At 42.6% G+C, this 22091-nt stretch overlaps 1 protein-coding gene across 7 annotated transcripts in view; it reads right to left on the reverse strand.

Annotated features, from left to right (window-relative positions):
- PDE4D (phosphodiesterase 4D) overlaps positions 1-22091 on the reverse strand; it is a 1072650-nt gene that overhangs the window by 72281 nt on the left and 978278 nt on the right. For all 7 annotated transcript variants that reach the window (XM_077285781.1, XM_077285789.1, XM_077285817.1 and 4 more), the window contains exon 6: positions 3326-3438. In XM_077285781.1, coding sequence (XP_077141896.1) covers positions 3326-3438 — 113 coding nt within the window. The remainder of the gene's footprint in view (positions 1-3325; positions 3439-22091) is intronic.

The raw sequence follows: 22091 nt of genomic DNA on the forward strand, positions 1-22091 counted from the left end.
TTGTGAGAACTCACAGAGTTTGGGCAAAGCGGTAGCTGTTTTACCCCAGATAAGACATCATATTGCAGTGACTAATCCTACATATATGTATATTAATATGTCACCAGCCACTGGGACACATAGGAGCACCGCTCTGCTGCAAGCAAGTTTACTTTCCCTGAATGTAAATTAGTTCAAGTGGTGGTATAAACATGTCAGGGATTTATATCACTACTGGCCCTGGGGAAAAAGGGGGCTGAGGAGGACCACCTGTTCATTTAACCCTTCATCACGGCAAATTTACACATTGAAACAGGCGGATTAAAAAATAAACAAAGCTTCAAATGTAATATTTAGATTTTATCCGATCAATATATAGAACCATGCACAACACTTGCTATATAATTGTATCAATATAGTCCATCCTCCGAATTTTGCTAAATGTATCGAGGAATCCCACAATCGATGCCAATCCATATACCACAGATATTTTTCTGGATCCTAGGCATTCATGGCATGAGAGATACAATAATATAAAATGCATATGGCTATAAAGGTGAAGCCCTACAGATGGTCAGACTGGTGGGGCAAAGCCGTACACAGCAAGTCACATCCTTCCCATGCTGCTGGTCAACTATCCTAAAAAGGAGCATCCATATTCTTCATGGTAAACATACAGGACTGGGGCCCAGAAGAACCAGCGGCCGAGTCACAGGAACCCAGCATGATTTTCAGAGATGTTGCCAGGAATAGTGCAATGGGGAAATGCTGGCACAATTTCATTTATAAAAACTTTCTGCTCTTATGAAGTACAAAGTTTGTATGAAAATATAGTTTACACTGCAATAAACAGTAGATCACAGAATCCACGGCACATGAGCAATAGAAGAATACAGGGAGTTTGGCTCTGAAATCTGCCTGCAGCCCAACTTCCATCAAATGTCACAACAAGGAGCATTTAACCTCTGTCAACAACCTACAAGGAGACTATTAACCCTTCACAGCTGTCCCGGAATGCAAGGCTGCAATGCACACAGCCCCACTGCTGACTGTCTCTACAATGCACACAGCCCCACTGCTGACTGACTCTACAATGCACACAGCCCCACTGCTGACTGTCTCCACAATGCACACAGCCCCACTGCTGACTGTCTCCACAATGCACACAGCCCCACTGCTGACTGTCTCTACAATGCACACAGCCCCACTGCTGACTGTCTCTACAATGCACACAGCCCCACTGCTGACTTTCTCTACCATGCACACAACCCCACTGCTGACTGTCTCTACCATGCACACAGCCCCACTGCTGACTGTCTCCACAATGCACACAGCCCCACTGCTGACTGTCTCTACCATGCACACAGCCCCACTGCTGACTGTCTCCACAATGCACACAGCCCCACTGCTGACTGTCTCTACCATGCACACAGCCCCACTGCTGACTGTCTCCACAATGCACACAGCCCCACTGCTGACTGTCTCTACAATGCACACAGCCCTACTGCTGACTGTCTCTACCATGCACACAGCCCCACTGCTGACTGTCTCCACAATGCACACAGCCCCACTGCTGACTGTCTCTACCATGCACACAGCCCCACTGCTGACTGTCTCCACAATGCACACAGCCCCACTGCTGACTGTCTCTACCATGCACACAGCCCCACTGCTGACTGTCTCCACAATGCACACAGCCCTACTGCTGACTGTCTCTACAATGCACACAGCCCTACTGCTGACTGTCTCTACCATGCACACAGCCCCACTGCTGACTGTCTCTACCATGCACACAGCCCCACTGCTGACTGTCTCCACAATGCACACAGCCCTACTGCTGTCTCCACAATGCACACAGCCCCACTGCTGACTGTCTCTACAATGCACACAGCCCTACTGCTGACTGTCTCTACCATGCACACAGCCCTACTGCTGACTGTCTCTACAATGCACACAGCCCTACTGCTGACTGTCTCTACCATGCACACAGCCCCACTGCTGACTGTCTCCACAATGCACACAGCCCTACTGCTGACTGTCTCTACCATGCACACAGCCCTACTGCTGCCTGTCTCTACCATGCACACAGCCCCACTGCTGACTGTCTCCACAATGCACACAGCCCCACTGCTGACTGTCTCTACCATGCACACAGCCCCACTGCTGACTGTCTCCACAATGCACACAGCCCCACTGCTGACTGTCTCTACCATGCACACAGCCCCACTGCTGACTGTCTCCACAATGCATACAGCCCTACTGCTGACTGTCTCTACAATGCACACAGCCCTACTGCTGACTGTCTCTACCATGCACACAGCCCCACTGCTGACTGTCTCTACCATGCACACAGCCCCACTGCTGACTGTCTCCACAATGCACACAGCCCTACTGCTGTCTCCACAATGCACACAGCCCCACTGCTGACTGTCTCTACAATGCACACAGCCCTACTGCTGACTGTCTCTACCATGCACACAGCCCTACTGCTGACTGTCTCTACAATGCACACAGCCCTACTGCTGACTGTCTCTACCATGCACACAGCCCTACTGCTGACTGTCTCTACCATGCACACAGCCCCACTGCTGACTGTCTCCACAATGCACACAGCCCTACTGCTGACTGTCTCTACCATGCACAAGCCCTACTGCTGACTGTCTCTACCATGCACACAGCCCTACTGCTGACTGTCTCTACCATGCACACAGCCCCACTGCTGACTGTCTCCACAATGCACACAGCCCTACTGCTGACTGTCTCTACCATGCACACAGCCCTACTGCTGACTGTCTCTACAATGCACACAGCCCTACTGCTGACTGTCTCTACAATGCACACAGCCCTACTGCTGACTGTCTCTACCATGCACACAGCCCCACTGCTGACTGTCTCTACCATGCACACAGCCCTACCGCTGACTGTCTCTACCATGCACACAGCCCCACTGCTGACTGTCTCCACAATGCACACAGCCCTACTGCTGACTGTCTCTACCATGCACACAGCCCTACTGCTGACTGTCTCCACAATGCACACAGCCCCACTGCTGACTGTCTCCACAATGCACACAGCCCTACTGCTGACTGTCTCTACCATGCACACAGCCCTACTGCTGACTGTCTCCACAATGCACACAGCCCCACTGCTGACTGTCTCCACAATGCACACAGCCCCACTGCTGACTGTCTCTACCATGCACACAGCCCCACTGCTGACTGTCTCCACAATGCTCAGCATGCTTAACCCTTGCACCACAAGAGCACTGCACATATCACTTGACATAGCAAAGAGTAGGAAGCATCTGCAGCCCCCCAACCCCATGGATCTATAGAGGTGGTCTTACCTTGTTGGAGGCCATCTCACTGACAGAGTGCCTGGTTTGTAAGGTTTCCAGCTGGTCCAAGCACCAGTCCAGCTCCTCCAGGGTCTCGCTGGCCAGTTTTTGATAGGTCTCCTCTGCGAAGAGATAGGGGAAAGGATACTGAGTTTTCAAGCGTTTCACTGGGCTCACATCAAACTCCAGAGGGTCCATTGTGCCATACACTGCCATGCTCGCATGACCAGTGCTCATACATGAGGGATCCTTCATACTGTTACACAGGACACTCGGGAAAGAAAAAAGTGCCAGTCACTGCCGAGTGCCCCGTGCATGCAGTCCTGGAGGAGCACTGTGGGCGCCCGGTCTACACCCTGCGGGCGCTGCTGGGGTCAGGCTGCTGCAGTGCCCACTACTCCATGCCTCCGCGGGCAGCGCTGGTGCGGGGGGCTCCTGCCTGCTCTGCAATGCCAGCAGCCATGGTGGGAAGGAGGCCGGCCGGGGGCTGCAGCTCGCCCAGGGAGAAGCCCAGACTTCAGTGTGGCATCCTGACCATCACCATCATCATCATCATCCAGCTAAGGAGCCTGCACCGAGTGTATGGGGGAGGGAGAGAAATCCTGGCGTGGAGCAGACAGCTGGAGCCAGCAGTCACTGCAGAGAGCAGGTCACACACTGATCACTACAGAGACAGGGGGATCACACAGAGATCTGCCACAGTGCTCACAGCAAGACGGGAAAAGATCAGGTCTGGAAACAGCCTATGGTTAGTCCGTGGTGATCATAGTCTCATCAGCAGTGGCATGATTAGAGACTGGTGGGCCCCTCCATCCTGGTGTATACATAGCCCCCTTTCTGCTGCAGTTCATTAATGTATAGCAAAATAAACTATTATACTTCATACCGGGGGCATACATAGAAGTCATGGGACCCCATAGCTGAAGTATTATGCACTCCCTACAGTCCTCCATATAGTATAACACACAGCCCATAATCCTCATGATAGTACAATACACAGCCGATATCCTTCATATAGTATAATGTACAGCACAGTTACCCATATTGGTATTATACACAACCCATATGCTTCATATAGTATAATACACAGCCCATAGTGCTCCATAGAGTATACTGCATAGTCCTCCATATAGTATAATGCACCTCCATATTAGAATAATACACAGCCAACATCCTTCATATAGTATAATTCACAGTCCTTAGTTATCCATATTAGTATAATACAGAGCCCGTAGTCCTCCATAAAGTATAACGCACAGTCCATAGTCTTTCATATAACATAATGCACCTAGAGTCATCCATAAAGTATAATGCATAATGCACAGCCCATAGTCCTCCATAAAGTTTAATGAACAGCCCATAGTCCTCCATAAAGAATAATGCACAGCCCATAGTCATCCATAAAGTATAATGCACAGCCTATAGTCATCCATAAAGTATAATGCACAGCCCACAGTCATCCATAAAGTATAATGCACCCCATAGTCATCCATAAAGTATAATGCACAGCCCATAGTCCTCCATAAAGTATAATGCACAGCCCATAGTCCTCCATAAAGTATAATGCACAGCCCATAGTCATCCATAAAGTATAATGCACAGCTCATAGTCATCCATAAAGTATAATGCACAGCCCATAGTCATCCATAAAGTATAATGCACAGCCCACAGTCATCCATAAAGTATAATGCACAGCCTATAGTCATCCATAAAGTATAATGCACAGCCCATAGTCATCCATAAAGTATAATGCACAGCCCATAGTCATCCATAAAGTATAATGCACAGCCCATAGTCATCCATAAAGTATAATGCACAGCCTATAGTCATCCATAAAGTATAATGCACAGCCCATAGTCATCCATAAAGTATAATGCACAGCCCATAGTCATCCATAAAGTATAATGCACAGCCCATAGTCATCCATAAAGTATAATGCACAGCCTATAGTCATCCATAAAGTATAATGCACAGCCCACAGTCATCCATAAAGTATAATGCACAGCCCACAGTCATCCATAAAGTATAATGCACCCCATAGTCATCCATAAAGTATAATGCACAGCCCATAGTCCTCCATAAAGTATAATGCACAGCCCATAGTCCTCCATAAAGTATAATGCACAGCCCATAGTCATCCATAAAGTATAATGCACAGCTCATAGTCATCCATAAAGTATAATGCACAGCCCATAGTCATCCATAAAGTATAATGCACAGCCCACAGTCATCCATAAAGTATAATGCACAGCCTATAGTCATCCATAAAGTATAATGCACAGCCCATAGTCATCCATAAAGTATAATGCACAGCCCATAGTCATCCATAAAGTATAATGCACAGCCTATAGTCATCCATAAAGTATAATGCACAGCCTATAGTCATCCATAAAGTATAATGCACAGCCCACAGTCATCCATAAAATATAATGCACAGCCTATAGTCATCCATAAAGTATAATGCACAGCTCATAGTCATCCATAAAGTATAATGCTCAGCCTAAAGTCATCCATAAAGAATAATGCACAGTCCACAGTCATCCATAAAGTATAATGCACAGCCCATAGTCATCCATAAAGTATAATGCACAGCCCACAGTCATCCATAAAGTATAATGCACAGCCCAGTCATCCATAAAGTATAATGCACAGCCCATAGTCATCCATAAAGTATAATGCACAGCTCATAGTCATCCATAAAGTATAATGCACAGCCCATAGTCATCCATAAAGTATAATGCACAGCCCACAGTCATCCATAAAGTATAATGCACAGCCCATAGTCATCCATAAAGTATAATGCACAGCCCACAGTAAGGCTAGGTTCACATTGCGTTATTGGGTGATCGCTAACGGACAGCGTTGCACGGCGAAAATGTCGCAATTAACGCCGTGCAATGGGTCCGTTAGCGCACCCATTGACAGCAATGTAAATTTCGCCTGTAGCGCATCGCTAGCGCGTGCCAGTTTCGGCACACGCTAGCGATGTGCCGTTCTTTTGTGACGCGCCTCAGACCCTGCTTGCAGTGTCCGCGGCGCGCCCGAGGTCCGTTCCCCGCTGTGGCAGATCGGGGATCTGCACTAGCGGGGACGTTAACGCGACCCCTAAACGTGGCCCCGAAAAAGACATTGCGTTAGCGCAATCCGCTAGCGCTAAACGGATTGCCGTAATGCAATGTGAACCTAGCCTAATCCATAAAGTATAATGCACAGCCCATAGTCATCCATAAAGTATAATGCACAGCCCATAGTCTTCCATATAACATAATGCATCTTATAGTCATCCATAAAGTATAATGCACAGCCCATAGTCATCCATAAAGTATAATGCACAGCCCATAGTCTTCCATATAACATAATGCATCTTAGAGTCATCCATAAAGTATAATGCACAGCCCATAGTCATCCATAAAGTATAATGCACAGCCCATAGTCTTCCATATAACATAATGCATCTTAGAGTCATCCATAAAGTATAATGCACAGCCCATAGTCATCCATAAAGTATAATGCACAGCCCATAGTCTTCCATATAACATAATGCATCTTAGAGTCATCCATAAAGTATAATGCACAGCCCATAGTCATCCATAAAGTATAATGCACAGCCCATAGTGCTCCACAAAATTGAATGCACAGTCCTTATTTCTCCATAAAGTATAATGCACAGCCCATAGTCATCCATAAAGTAAAGTATAATGCACAGCCCATAGTCCTCCATAAAGTATAATGCACAGCCCATAGTCCTCCATAAAGTATAATGCACAGCCCATAGTCATCCATAAAGTATAATGCACAGCCTATAGTCCTCCATAAAGTATAATGCACAGCCCATAGTCATCCATAAAGTATAATGCACAGCCCATAGTCTTCCATATAACATAATGCATCTTAGAGTCATCCATAAAGTATAATGCACAGCCCATAGTCATCCATAAAGTATAATGCACAGCCCATAGTCTTCCATATAACATAATGCATCTTAGAGTCATCCATAAAGTATAATGCACAGCCCATAGTCATCCATAAAGTATAATGCACAGCCCATAGTCATCCATAAAGTATAATGCACAGCCCATAGTGCTCCACAAAATTGAATGCACAGTCCTTATTTCTCCATAAAGTATAATGCACAGCCCATAGTCATCCATAAAGTAAAGTATAATGCACAGCCCATAGTCCTCCATAAAGTATAATGCACAGCCCATAGTCCTCCATAAAGTATAATGCACAGCCCATAGTCATCCATAAAGTATAATGCACAGCCCATAGTCATCCATAAAGTATAATGCACAGCCCATAGTGCTCCACAAAATTGAATGCACAGTCCTTATTTCTCCATAAAGTATAATGCACAGCCCATAGTCATCCATAAAGTAAAGTATAATGCACAGCCCATAGTCCTCCATAAAGTATAATGCACAGCCCATAGTCCTCCATAAAGTATAATGCACAGCCCATAGTCATCCATAAAGTATAATGCACAGCCGATAGTTATCCATAAAGTGTAATGCACAGCCCACAGTCATCCATAAAGTATAATGCACAGCCTATAGTCATCCATAAAGTAAAGTATAATGCACAGCCCATAGTCCTCCATAAAGTATAATGCACAGCCCATAGTCATCCATAAAGTATAATGCACAGCCCATAGTCCTCCATAAAGTATAATGCACAGCCCATAGTCCTCCATAAAGTATAATGCACAGCCGATAGTTATCCATAAAGTGTAATGCACAGCCCACAGTCATCCATAAAGTATAATGCACAGCCCATAGTCATCCATAAAGTAAAGTATAATGCACAGCCCATAGTCCTCCATAAAGTATAATGCACAGCCCATAGTCATCTATAAAGTATAATGCACAGCCCACAGTCATCCATAAAGTATAATGCACAGCCCATAGTCATCCATAAAGTAAAGTATAATGCACAGCCCATAGTCCTCCATAAAGTATAATGCACAGCCCATAGTCCTCCATAAAGTATAATGCACAGCCCATAGTCATCCATAAAGTATAATGCACAGCCCATAGTCTTCCATATAACATAATGCATCTTAGAGTCATCCATAAAGTATAATGCACAGCCCATAGTCATCCATAAAGTATAATGCACAGCCCATAGTCTTCCATATAACATAATGCATCTTAGAGTCATCCATAAAGTATAATGCACAGCCCATAGTCATCCATAAAGTATAATGCACAGCCCATAGTCATCCATAAAGTATAATGCACAGCCCATAGTGCTCCACAAAATTGAATGCACAGTCCTTATTTCTTCATAAAGTATAATGCACAGCCCATAGTCATCCATAAAGTAAAGTATAATGCACAGCCCATAGTCCTCCATAAAGTATAATGCACAGCCCATAGTCCTCCATAAAGTATAATGCACAGCCCATAGTCATCCATAAAGTATAATGCACAGCCCACAGTCATCCATAAAGTATAATGCACAGCCCATAGTCATCCATAAAGTAAAGTATAATGCACAGCCCATAGTCCTCCATAAAGTATAATGCACAGCCCATAGTCCTCCATAAAGTATAATGCACAGCCCATAGTCATCCATAAAGTATAATGCACAGCTCATAGTCATCCATAAAGTATAATGCTCAGCCTAAAGTCATCCATAAAGAATAATGCACAGTCCACAGTCATCCATAAAGTATAATGCACAGCCCATAGTCATCCATAAAGTATAATGCACAGCCCACAGTCATCCATAAAGTATAATGCACAGCCCAGTCATCCATAAAGTATAATGCACAGCCCATAGTCATCCATAAAGTATAATGCACAGCTCATAGTCATCCATAAAGTATAATGCACAGCCCATAGTCATCCATAAAGTATAATGCACAGCCCACAGTCATCCATAAAGTATAATGCACAGCCCATAGTCATCCATAAAGTATAATGCACAGCCCACAGTAAGGCTAGGTTCACATTGCGTTATTGGGTGATCGCTAACGGACAGCGTTGCACGGCGAAAATGTCGCAATTAACGCCGTGCAATGGGTCCGTTAGCGCACCCATTGACAGCAATGTAAATTTCGCCTGTAGCGCATCGCTAGCGCGTGCCAGTTTCAGCACACGCTAGCGATGTGCCGTTCTTTTGTGACGCGCCTCAGACCCTGCTTGCAGTGTCCGCGGCGCGCCCGAGGTCCGTTCCCCGCTGTGGCAGATCGGGGATCTGCACTAGCGGGGACGTTAACGCGACCCCTAAACGTGGCCCCGAAAAAGACATTGCGTTAGCGCAATCCGCTAGCGCTAAACGGATTGCCGTAATGCAATGTGAACCTAGCCTAATCCATAAAGTATAATGCACAGCCCATAGTCATCCATAAAGTATAATGCACAGCCCATAGTCTTCCATATAACATAATGCATCTTAGAGTCATCCATAAAGTATAATGCACAGCCCATAGTCATCCATAAAGTATAATGCACAGCCCATAGTCTTCCATATAACATAATGCATCTTAGAGTCATCCATAAAGTATAATGCACAGCCCATAGTCATCCATAAAGTATAATGCACAGCCCATAGTCTTCCATATAACATAATGCATCTTAGAGTCATCCATAAAGTATAATGCACAGCCCATAGTCATCCATAAAGTATAATGCACAGCCCATAGTGCTCCACAAAATTGAATGCACAGTCCTTATTTCTCCATAAAGTATAATGCACAGCCCATAGTCATCCATAAAGTAAAGTATAATGCACAGCCCATAGTCCTCCATAAAGTATAATGCACAGCCCATAGTCCTCCATAAAGTATAATGCACAGCCCATAGTCATCCATAAAGTATAATGCACAGCCTATAGTCCTCCATAAAGTATAATGCACAGCCCATAGTCATCCATAAAGTATAATGCACAGCCCATAGTCTTCCATATAACATAATGCATCTTAGAGTCATCCATAAAGTATAATGCACAGCCCATAGTCATCCATAAAGTATAATGCACAGCCCATAGTCTTCCATATAACATAATGCATCTTAGAGTCATCCATAAAGTATAATGCACAGCCCATAGTCATCCATAAAGTATAATGCACAGCCCATAGTCATCCATAAAGTATAATGCACAGCCCATAGTGCTCCACAAAATTGAATGCACAGTCCTTATTTCTCCATAAAGTATAATGCACAGCCCATAGTCATCCATAAAGTAAAGTATAATGCACAGCCCATAGTCCTCCATAAAGTATAATGCACAGCCCATAGTCCTCCATAAAGTATAATGCACAGCCCATAGTCATCCATAAAGTATAATGCACAGCCCATAGTCATCCATAAAGTATAATGCACAGCCCATAGTGCTCCACAAAATTGAATGCACAGTCCTTATTTCTCCATAAAGTATAATGCACAGCCCATAGTCATCCATAAAGTAAAGTATAATGCACAGCCCATAGTCCTCCATAAAGTATAATGCACAGCCCATAGTCCTCCATAAAGTATAATGCACAGCCCATAGTCATCCATAAAGTATAATGCACAGCCGATAGTTATCCATAAAGTGTAATGCACAGCCCACAGTCATCCATAAAGTATAATGCACAGCCTATAGTCATCCATAAAGTAAAGTATAATGCACAGCCCATAGTCCTCCATAAAGTATAATGCACAGCCCATAGTCATCCATAAAGTATAATGCACAGCCCATAGTCCTCCATAAAGTATAATGCACAGCCCATAGTCCTCCATAAAGTATAATGCACAGCCGATAGTTATCCATAAAGTGTAATGCACAGCCCACAGTCATCCATAAAGTATAATGCACAGCCCATAGTCATCCATAAAGTAAAGTATAATGCACAGCCCATAGTCCTCCATAAAGTATAATGCACAGCCCATAGTCATCTATAAAGTATAATGCACAGCCCACAGTCATCCATAAAGTATAATGCACAGCCCATAGTCATCCATAAAGTAAAGTATAATGCACAGCCCATAGTCCTCCATAAAGTATAATGCACAGCCCATAGTCCTCCATAAAGTATAATGCACAGCCCATAGTCATCCATAAAGTATAATGCACAGCCCATAGTCTTCCATATAACATAATGCATCTTAGAGTCATCCATAAAGTATAATGCACAGCCCATAGTCATCCATAAAGTATAATGCACAGCCCATAGTCTTCCATATAACATAATGCATCTTAGAGTCATCCATAAAGTATAATGCACAGCCCATAGTCATCCATAAAGTATAATGCACAGCCCATAGTCATCCATAAAGTATAATGCACAGCCCATAGTGCTCCACAAAATTGAATGCACAGTCCTTATTTCTTCATAAAGTATAATGCACAGCCCATAGTCATCCATAAAGTAAAGTATAATGCACAGCCCATAGTCCTCCATAAAGTATAATGCACAGCCCATAGTCCTCCATAAAGTATAATGCACAGCCCATAGTCATCCATAAAGTATAATGCACAGCCCACAGTCATCCATAAAGTATAATGCACAGCCCATAGTCATCCATAAAGTAAAGTATAATGCACAGCCCATAGTCCTCCATAAAGTATAATGCACAGCCCATAGTCCTCCATAAAGTATAATGCACAGCCCATAGTCATCCATAAAGTATAATGCACAGCTCATAGTCATCCATAAAGTATAATGCTCAGCCTAAAGTCATCCATAAAGAATAATGCACAGTCCACAGTCATCCATAAAGTATAATGCACAGCCCATAGTCATCCATAAAGTATAATGCACAGCCCACAGTCATCCATAAAGTATAATGCACAGCCCAGTCATCCATAAAGTATAATGCACAGCCCATAGTCATCCATAAAGTATAATGCACAGCTCATAGTCATCCATAAAGTATAATGCACAGCCCATAGTCATCCATAAAGTATAATGCACAGCCCACAGTCATCCATAAAGTATAATGCACAGCCCATAGTCATCCATAAAGTATAATGCACAGCCCACAGTAAGGCTAGGTTCACATTGCGTTATTGGGTGATCGCTAACGGACAGCGTTGCACGGCGAAAATGTCGCAATTAACGCCGTGCAATGGGTCCGTTAGCGCACCCATTGACAGCAATGTAAATTTCGCCTGTAGCGCATCGCTAGCGCGTGCCAGTTTCAGCACACGCTAGCGATGTGCCGTTCTTTTGTGACGCGCCTCAGACCCTGCTTGCAGTGTCCGCGGCGCGCCCGAGGTCCGTTCCCCGCTGTGGCAGATCGGGGATCTGCACTAGCGGGGACGTTAACGTGACCCCTAAACGTGGCCCCGAAAAAGACATTGCGTTAGCGCAATCCGCTAGCGCTAAACGGATTGCCGTAATGCAATGTGAACCTAGCCTAATCCATAAAGTATAATGCACAGCCCATAGTCATCCATAAAGTATAATGCACAGCCCATAGTCTTCCATATAACATAATGCATCTTAGAGTCATCCATAAAGTATAATGCACAGCCCATAGTCATCCATAAAGTATAATGCACAGCCCATAGTCTTCCATATAACATAATGCATCTTAGAGTCATCCATAAAGTATAATGCACAGCCCATAGTCATCCATAAAGTATAATGCACAGCCCATAGTCTTCCATATAACATAATGCATCTTAGAGTCATCCATAAAGTATAATGCACAGCCCATAGTCATCCATAAAGTATAATGCACAGCCCATAGTGCTCCACAAAATTGAATGCACAGTCCTTATTTCTCCATAAAGTATAATGCACAGCCCATAGTCATCCATAAAGTAAAGTATAATGCACAGCCCATAGTCCTCCATAAAGTATAATGCACAGCCCATAGTCCTCCATAAAGTATAATGCACAGCCCATAGTCATCCATAAAGTATAATGCACAGCCTATAGTCCTCCATAAAGTATAATGCACAGCCCATAGTCATCCATAAAGTATAATGCACAGCCCATAGTCTTCCATATAACATAATGCATCTTAGAGTCATCCATAAAGTATAATGCACAGCCCATAGTCATCCATAAAGTATAATGCACAGCCCATAGTCTTCCATATAACATAATGCATCTTAGAGTCATCCATAAAGTATAATGCACAGCCCATAGTCATCCATAAAGTATAATGCACAGCCCATAGTCATCCATAAAGTATAATGCACAGCCCATAGTGCTCCACAAAATTGAATGCACAGTCCTTATTTCTCCATAAAGTATAATGCACAGCCCATAGTCATCCATAAAGTAAAGTATAATGCACAGCCCATAGTCCTCCATAAAGTATAATGCACAGCCCATAGTCCTCCATAAAGTATAATGCACAGCCCATAGTCATCCATAAAGTATAATGCACAGCCCATAGTCATCCATAAAGTATAATGCACAGCCCATAGTGCTCCACAAAATTGAATGCACAGTCCTTATTTCTCCATAAAGTATAATGCACAGCCCATAGTCATCCATAAAGTAAAGTATAATGCACAGCCCATAGTCCTCCATAAAGTATAATGCACAGCCCATAGTCCTCCATAAAGTATAATGCACAGCCCATAGTCATCCATAAAGTATAATGCACAGCCGATAGTTATCCATAAAGTGTAATGCACAGCCCACAGTCATCCATAAAGTATAATGCACAGCCCATAGTCATCCATAAAGTAAAGTATAATGCACAGCCCATAGTCCTCCATAAAGTATAATGCACAGCCCATAGTCATCCATAAAGTATAATGCACAGCCCATAGTCCTCCATAAAGTATAATGCACAGCCCATAGTCCTCCATAAAGTATAATGCACAGCCGATAGTTATCCATAAAGTGTAATGCACAGCCCACAGTCATCCATAAAGTATAATGCACAGCCCACAGTCATCCATAAAGTATAATGCACAGCCCATAGTCATCCATAAAGTAAAGTATAATGCACAGCCCATAGTCCTCCATAAAGTATAATGCACAGCCCATAGTCATCTATAAAGTATAATGCACAGCCCACAGTCATCCATAAAGTATAATGCACAGCCCATAGTCATCCATAAAGTAAAGTATAATGCACAGCCCATAGTCCTCCATAAAGTATAATGCACAGCCCATAGTCCTCCATAAAGTATAATGCACAGCCCATAGTCATCCATAAAGTATAATGCACAGCCCATAGTCTTCCATATAACATAATGCATCTTAGAGTCATCCATAAAGTATAATGCACAGCCCATAGTCATCCATAAAGTATAATGCACAGCCCATAGTCTTCCATATAACATAATGCATCTTAGAGTCATCCATAAAGTATAATGCACAGCCCATAGTCATCCATAAAGTATAATGCACAGCCCATAGTCATCCATAAAGTATAATGCACAGCCCATAGTGCTCCACAAAATTGAATGCACAGTCCTTATTTCTTCATAAAGTATAATGCACAGCCCATAGTCATCCATAAAGTAAAGTATAATGCACAGCCCATAGTCCTCCATAAAGTATAATGCACAGCCCATAGTCCTCCATAAAGTATAATGCACAGCCCATAGTCATCCATAAAGTATAATGCACAGCCCACAGTCATCCATAAAGTATAATGCACAGCCCATAGTCATCCATAAAGTAAAGTATAATGCACAGCCCATAGTCCTCCATAAAGTATAATGCACAGCCCATAGTCCTCCATAAAGTATAATGCACAGCCCATAGTCATCCATAAAGTATAATGCACAGCCCATAGTCTTCCATATAACATAATGCATCTTAGAGTCATCCATAAAGTATAATGCACAGCCCATAGTCATCCATAAAGTATAATGCACAGCCCATAGTCTTCCATATAACATAATGCATCTTAGAGTCCTCCATAAAGTATAATGCACAGCCCATAGTCCTCCATAAAGTATAATGCACAGCCGATAGTTATCCATAAAGTGTAATGCACAGCCCACAGTCATCCATAAAGTATAATGCACAGCCTATAGTCATCCATAAAGTATAATGCACAGCCTAAAATCATCCATAAAGAATAATGCACAGCCTATAGTTATCCATAAAGAATAATGCACAGCCCATAGTCATCCATAAAGTATAATGCACAGCCCATAGTCTTCCATATAACATAATGCATCTTAGAGTCATCCATAAAGTATAATGCACAGCCCATAGTCATCCATAAAGTATAATGCACAGCCCATAGTGCTCCACAAAATTGAATGCACAGTCCTTATTTCTCCATAAAGTATAATGCACAGCCCATAGTCATCCATAAAGTAAAGTATAATGCACAGCCCATAGTCCTCCATAAAGTATAATGCACAGCCCATAGTCCTCCATAAAGTATAATGCACAGCCCATAGTCATCAATAAAGTAAAGTATAATGCACAGCCCATAGTCCTCCATAAAGTATAATGCACAGCCCATAGTCCTCCATAAAGTATAATGCACAGCCTATAGTTATCCATAAAGTGTAATGCACAGCCCACAGTCATCCATAAAGTATAATGCACAGCCTATAGTCATCCATAAAGTATAATGCACAGCCTAAAATCATCCATAAAGAATAATGCACAGCCTATAGTTATCCATAAAGCATAATGCACAGCCCATAGTCATCCATAAAGTATAATGCACAGCCCACAGTCATCCATAAAGTATAATGCACAGCCCACAGTCATCCATAAAGTATAATGCTCAGCCTAAAATCATCCATAAAGAATAATACACAGCCCACAGTCATCCATAAAGTATAATGCACAGCCCATAGTCATCCATAAAGTATAATGCACAGCCCATAGTCTTCCATATAACATAATGCATCTTAGAGTCATCCATAAAGTATAATGCATAATGCACAGCTCACAGTCATCCATAAAGTATAATGCACAGCCCATAGTCTTCCATATAACATAATGCATCTTAGAGTCATCCATAAAGTATAATGCATAATGCACAGCTCACAGTCATCCATAAAGTATAATGCACAGCCCATAGTGCTCCACAAAATTTAATGCACAGTCCTTATTTCTCCATAAAGTACAATGCACAGCCCTTAATCATCATGTAGTCGTATGGCCGCTGTGTACTCACTGATTTAAAAAATACTCACCTCTCATCCGCTCTACTGCCGCATGGCGTCCTCTTCTGAAGCCGGCAGCTGACTTCAGCGTGCAAGTGACGGGAGTGCATGATGTCACTGCCATGCACCCCCACCGAGCACACCGACATCAGCTGCCGGCCTCTGATTGGCCAGCAGCGTGTATTGCCACGAATGGACCCATTGGACCTGAGGATGCACATCCAGTTGAAGTTTCTGCTGGCCCTGGTGGGCCCCTTACCGGCTAGGCCTGGTCTTGACCTAGATTATTACACCACTGCTCATCAGGCTACGTTTCCACAGTGAGCTTTTGATGTCGCAAATTTTCTGCACCATTTTTGCATTCTTTAAGTAAAATAGGTTAATTGCATTTTTTAGAAAATACGCAGAGTCCAAAACTCACAAAAAACTCATTAAGAGAAGGTAGCCGTAGAATGTTTTTATAGAGTTTTTCTGTAAAGCGTTTCAATTTATCATTATTTTATGACATGATTGCTGTCAGTGAATGGAAGGATTCTGGTTTCCATCTACAGGCTGAAAACCATGAATTTCCAACAGCTGCATGATAAAAGTCTCTGCTAATCAGTACCCCCTCTATCTACACTGTGCTGACAATGAGCAAGAACTCAGACAAGGGGTGTCCCCGACTTTTACCCCCCACTCACTGACTACCAAGGTGGCTAATAACATTTCTCAGATTAGAGAGACGGCTTCCCTACTTTTACAGGAGGGATTGTTGGCGCACCTTTTCCCATGCAAGATTGCCTTACGCAGGCGTGTACTCCGGAGGACAGAGAATGAACTTCAATCCAATATTGCGGCCAGCATGCAGCCAGCGGGTAAGGAAAGGGTGAATCAAACACCCGAAAACCCCGCCCATATGACCCAAAACTGGTCCCGCCAAATTCAGGTGACAGGTTCCCTTTAATGCCCCATTTTATCCCGGCTAAGCTCATCACATATGATCATACTATATCGACACACATATGATCTTATTAATTGTGTTACGTCCTAATTGGGCAAATATCTTATCTATCACTGCTATTACTTAGGCATTTCTTCAGGTCTTACACTTCTATTTTTTCTATATTTGTTGTTTTCTTTATATAAGGTAATTTAATATTAACAAATAAAATGTGGACATTTTCATATAAGTGGGTTGTGAAGTTCTGGGCACAAATTGCTATTATAAACCCTTTATTAACGTGCTCTCTGTAACATTCTACATACATATAAATGGTTTGGGTGGTGAAGTCCTGCTGACAGATTCCCTTTAGCTAATGTTGTAGGCTCTTCAGTTTGATGATCACTGGGGGTCCCTGTAGTTGGACCCACACACCAATCTACAAATGATGACATATCAATATGCTATTATGTGGAATAGCAGAAAACACCATTTTAAAATCCGCACAGACATACTTTAACGCTGCTTCCACACATCAGTTTTTTGCCATCTGTCACAATCCGTTGAATGTTGAAAAAAACGGATCCGTCGCAGATTGTGAAAAACTGATGTGACGGATCCACTTTTTCGCCAGATCTGACTAGCTGATCCAGCTAATTGGATCCTAAAAAAACCGGAGCATTTGACGGATCCGGCGCCATAGGATTCCATTGTAGCAAACGATCCGTCGCTGTCCGTTTTTTCAACGGACACAAAAAACATTACTATGTCCGTTTTCTCTGGCCGTCGGATAAACAATTTTCAATGGATCCGGCGAACGACGGATGAAACGTGAGGCCATCCGTTGCTAATGGAAGAAAAACGGATCCGGCGGCAACATTCGCCAGATTGTGACTGATGGCAAAAAACTGAAGTGTGACGATTTGTTACAATGTATCTCGTCACAGTACATACAATAAACGCACTGTTCCGAACTCTGAGCACCACGTCAATATTTCCATCTAAATCCTCCCAAAAAAATTTAATTGAGACAGAAACGCGGTTCGGTCGCTCAGCATGACGGGGCACACGGAGTCACTTAATTCTGGAGGTGTCCATCTTTCACGTAGATTTGGGTCTGTTGGATAGCAGAGCGCATCACATGACTTCTATTACCGACGTGTAGGGGCTGCGCGGTAGCACATTTAGCAGTCAATTCTGCACTTTCGACTTAATTTTTCTAGAGCAGTTACCTTTTTACAAACCGTGATACTATTCACGTACACGCTCACATACGTCTTTTCATAACATTTGCGAGTGGAAATGACATTAATACACGGCGTACGAGCGGCTCGATGTACACACTGTGCTGCTGTGATTTCCATAACAATTATATGGAGATTTTCCTCCCGATGACTCAATCCGGGTAGTTGTCGGAGAGAAGCAGTACACTAGGTTAGAAGGTACACAGCCACTTATTCTCTGTTTACAAAGCTGAAACTTCACTTTCTAACTCATTTATGCTGTTCTTAGAAACCCTCGGCAAATAAGACTTATCTGTCGAATTTTATACAGCACGTTCCCACATTTTCTGCGCCAAAACTTTAGCCTGTGTGTAAGATATATCGTCATGCCGGCCTCAAATTTGCAAAGAAACTTCCGACCCAATTCATTATTGCATTTGTGCCTGTTTTTTGTAGACTGTTTTGCACCTTTTGTTTTTTCCATTTTTCCCTTTCTTAAGTCTATTTTATATGTCTGGTGTTCTTTTTGGCCGCTACTGTAGTCGAAGTTTTGTTTTTTCCAGATCTTTTCGCCCGATTCATCATTTGCGACCTGGAGTGAATTTATGTATGAAAGATAATGCGCCACATTTTTTTGTACCATTTCGCTGAACCGATTACACTTTTTTCTTCAACAAAAAGTTACTAAAAATGTCAAAGATAGAAATAAAGACTAAGTAAAATTCATTAAGCGTGTGCAACATTTTCAAGAATTTAGCACATGAACCGACAAAGAATAACACAAAACAAAAAAAGAAAATGTGACTTAAAACGTGCAAATGGATGTATCAGGGCCGCAGAAGATGTACAGCTAAAGAGTTGCATGGCGCATGATGTAGTACATGTATTTTGCGCAAAATAAAAAAAAATGCTTTTTATTACTGTTTTATAATGCAAAAAGTTTAATAAATAATAATTAAATAATATAATATTTAATAAAGTAGCTGCTGTAGCCACTATATTCCAAAAGGATCTGGTTGAAGGTAATGTTCATGCACTTTAATGGATCCTTTCCACAAACTCTTCTCAAAAATAGCTTACTCCTCTTATTAATTTCTATGGGAATTCCACTTTACTGTTCCTATGAAGAGTTTTTTTACGTATTTATTTTTTTTAAAGTGATTTAATAAACATCTTGTGGAAATATCACTATTTTGAAACAGATCATGATGGAATCTGATCTCAATTTTCCAATCAAAAGGCAGCAAAGAAAGCTTAAGGTAAAAAAAAAACAAAACACTTATAAAAAAATGAACATATGCAATGCTATGTATTTTCAGTCTTTGGAGCTTCCATTAACCGCAAAGCAGTTGAAAGTGGTCGCCTGACCACTTGGAAGCTGCTCACTAGATTATAAAGTACAAGTAAAAAAAAAAAAAGCTAATATTTTCTCAAGCGTCCTCTGCTTGAAAAGTTTGGTGGGTACACATATGTCTAAAAGACATTGTGTGCACATACCCAAAGGAAAACTCCTCCAAAGTAGCACAATAAAAAAGTATGGGACCATCTTTCTCCCTCGGTGTTTGATCTCTCAGCCAGTGGGTGCAATCACATCACTTCATCGTGCCACGCTGTGCCGAGCAGTGGAGCTGCTGAGGAGACGTGCTGCACAGGCCGGACCCAGTGGGGGATCGGGGAGAGGCGAGTATTGTATTTATTTTTTAAATCAGTGAGTACATTGTGGTAACCATAATGCTATATAGAGGACTATGGGGTGTATTATACTCTATGGAGGACCATGGGGTGTATTTTACTGTATGGAGGACTATGGTGTGTGCATTATACTATATAGAGAACTATGGGGTGTATTATACTCTATGGAGGACCATGGGGTGTATTATACCTTATGGAGGACTATGGTGTGTGCATTATACTATATAGAGGACTATGGTGTGTATTATACTCTCTAGAGGACTATGGGGTGTATTATACTCTATGGAGGACTATGGGGTGTATTATACTCTATGGAGGACCATGGGGTGTATTATACTGTATGGAGGACTATGGGGTGTGCATTATACTATATAGAGGACTATGGGGTGTATTATACTTTATGGAGGACTATGGTGTGTATTATACAGTATGGAGGACTAGGAGGCATGTGGAGACCGTTATAATATTTGGAGGGCTACAGTATGTGAAGGCCATTACAATATTTGGAGGGCTATATGGGGCCGTCGTAATTTTTAAAGGGCTATTTGGGGGTCACTATACTATATGTAGAGCTATGTGGGAGTCTTTATACTTTATAGAGGGCTATGTGGGGGCATTATACTGTATGCGAGCAATTATAAAGTGTGAAGGTTTGCGTGGTGTCCATCATACTGTGGAGGACTGAGTGGGGCCATTAAACTGTTTGTAGGTCTGTGTGGAGGCCAATTATACTGTTTGAAGTGCTGTGTGGGGTCCAGTATACTATGTATCTGTATGTATGCGCTCTTTCCATGCACGTGTCGGTATGTATGTGCTCCAGCCATGCGTGTGTTGGTATGTATGTGCTCCGTGTATACATGTATCTGTATGTATGTGCTCTACATATATATGTGTGTGTGCTATGTGCATATACATGTTTGTAACATGCAGTATGTGTACACATGTGTGTCACATAATGTATGTGTTTAGCATCCACATTTATAAATACCAGTAGCACAGACAAGAGTCCATAGGTGTAAACATCAGCAATCGCCCAGTGAAAGAACAAAATGCTGCCTATTGTTTATACCGAAACAAAAATCATTGTTCTCAGCAGCACATCGCCCGATGCAAACTGCAGATATGCTGCTGATAACATTATAGGTCTGGGGACAGATTGATCTATTAGTGATCATTCTGTCCCCATCATTCATCTTCATCCTGTGTAAAGAGGTCAGGAAACAAGCACCGAAGGACATCAATATTGTCAATCGCGCTCGTTTAACACCCAGAACTAAGCCCATCTAATTACAATGTAAATGTTTCTGTGTGATGGTGCAATATGTGAGCATTTGGGGTCCCACTTTACACTTTTGCCTAGGGCCCCACTTTGCCTAAAATCGGCCCTGGGTTCAACATAGCCTACATTTTTATTAGGAAATGAAATGGGGGGCGTTATTCTGGTTTCACCGTCTGAGTTCGTAAAACTTTGTATGGACCGGCCGCAGATTTCCTGACCCAATCTCACAGCAGCCTCATAGACACATGAAATCACTTGGCATTGCTAAGCCACAGAACACTACATGGTAAACTATGGACGACAACAATGTCAATAGGTATCTGGTCTACGAAACATGAACACCAAAAAACAGCCTTTGTGTCCAACTTTTGAAGAGAAACTCGGGATAAAAGAGAATGGTCTTCGTGTACACAATAAGGGACAAGCAGCAAAACTGGCCCAGAAGAAGCCCATGGCAACCAATCAGGTTGCAGCTTCCAATTAAGATAAGGCCTCTGAAGCATAAAAGGCCTAATCTGATTGGTTGCTATGGGTAACTTCTCTTTCCCTGGTTTCCATGCATCGTCCCTATAGGAATAACGATATAGTATAAGTATTGTAGACAATATGGTGTGGATCTGA

The sequence above is a fragment of the Ranitomeya variabilis genome, chromosome 1, assembly GCF_051348905.1.
Source record: "Ranitomeya variabilis isolate aRanVar5 chromosome 1, aRanVar5.hap1, whole genome shotgun sequence".
In the NCBI taxonomy this organism is placed as follows: Eukaryota; Metazoa; Chordata; class Amphibia; order Anura; family Dendrobatidae; genus Ranitomeya; species Ranitomeya variabilis.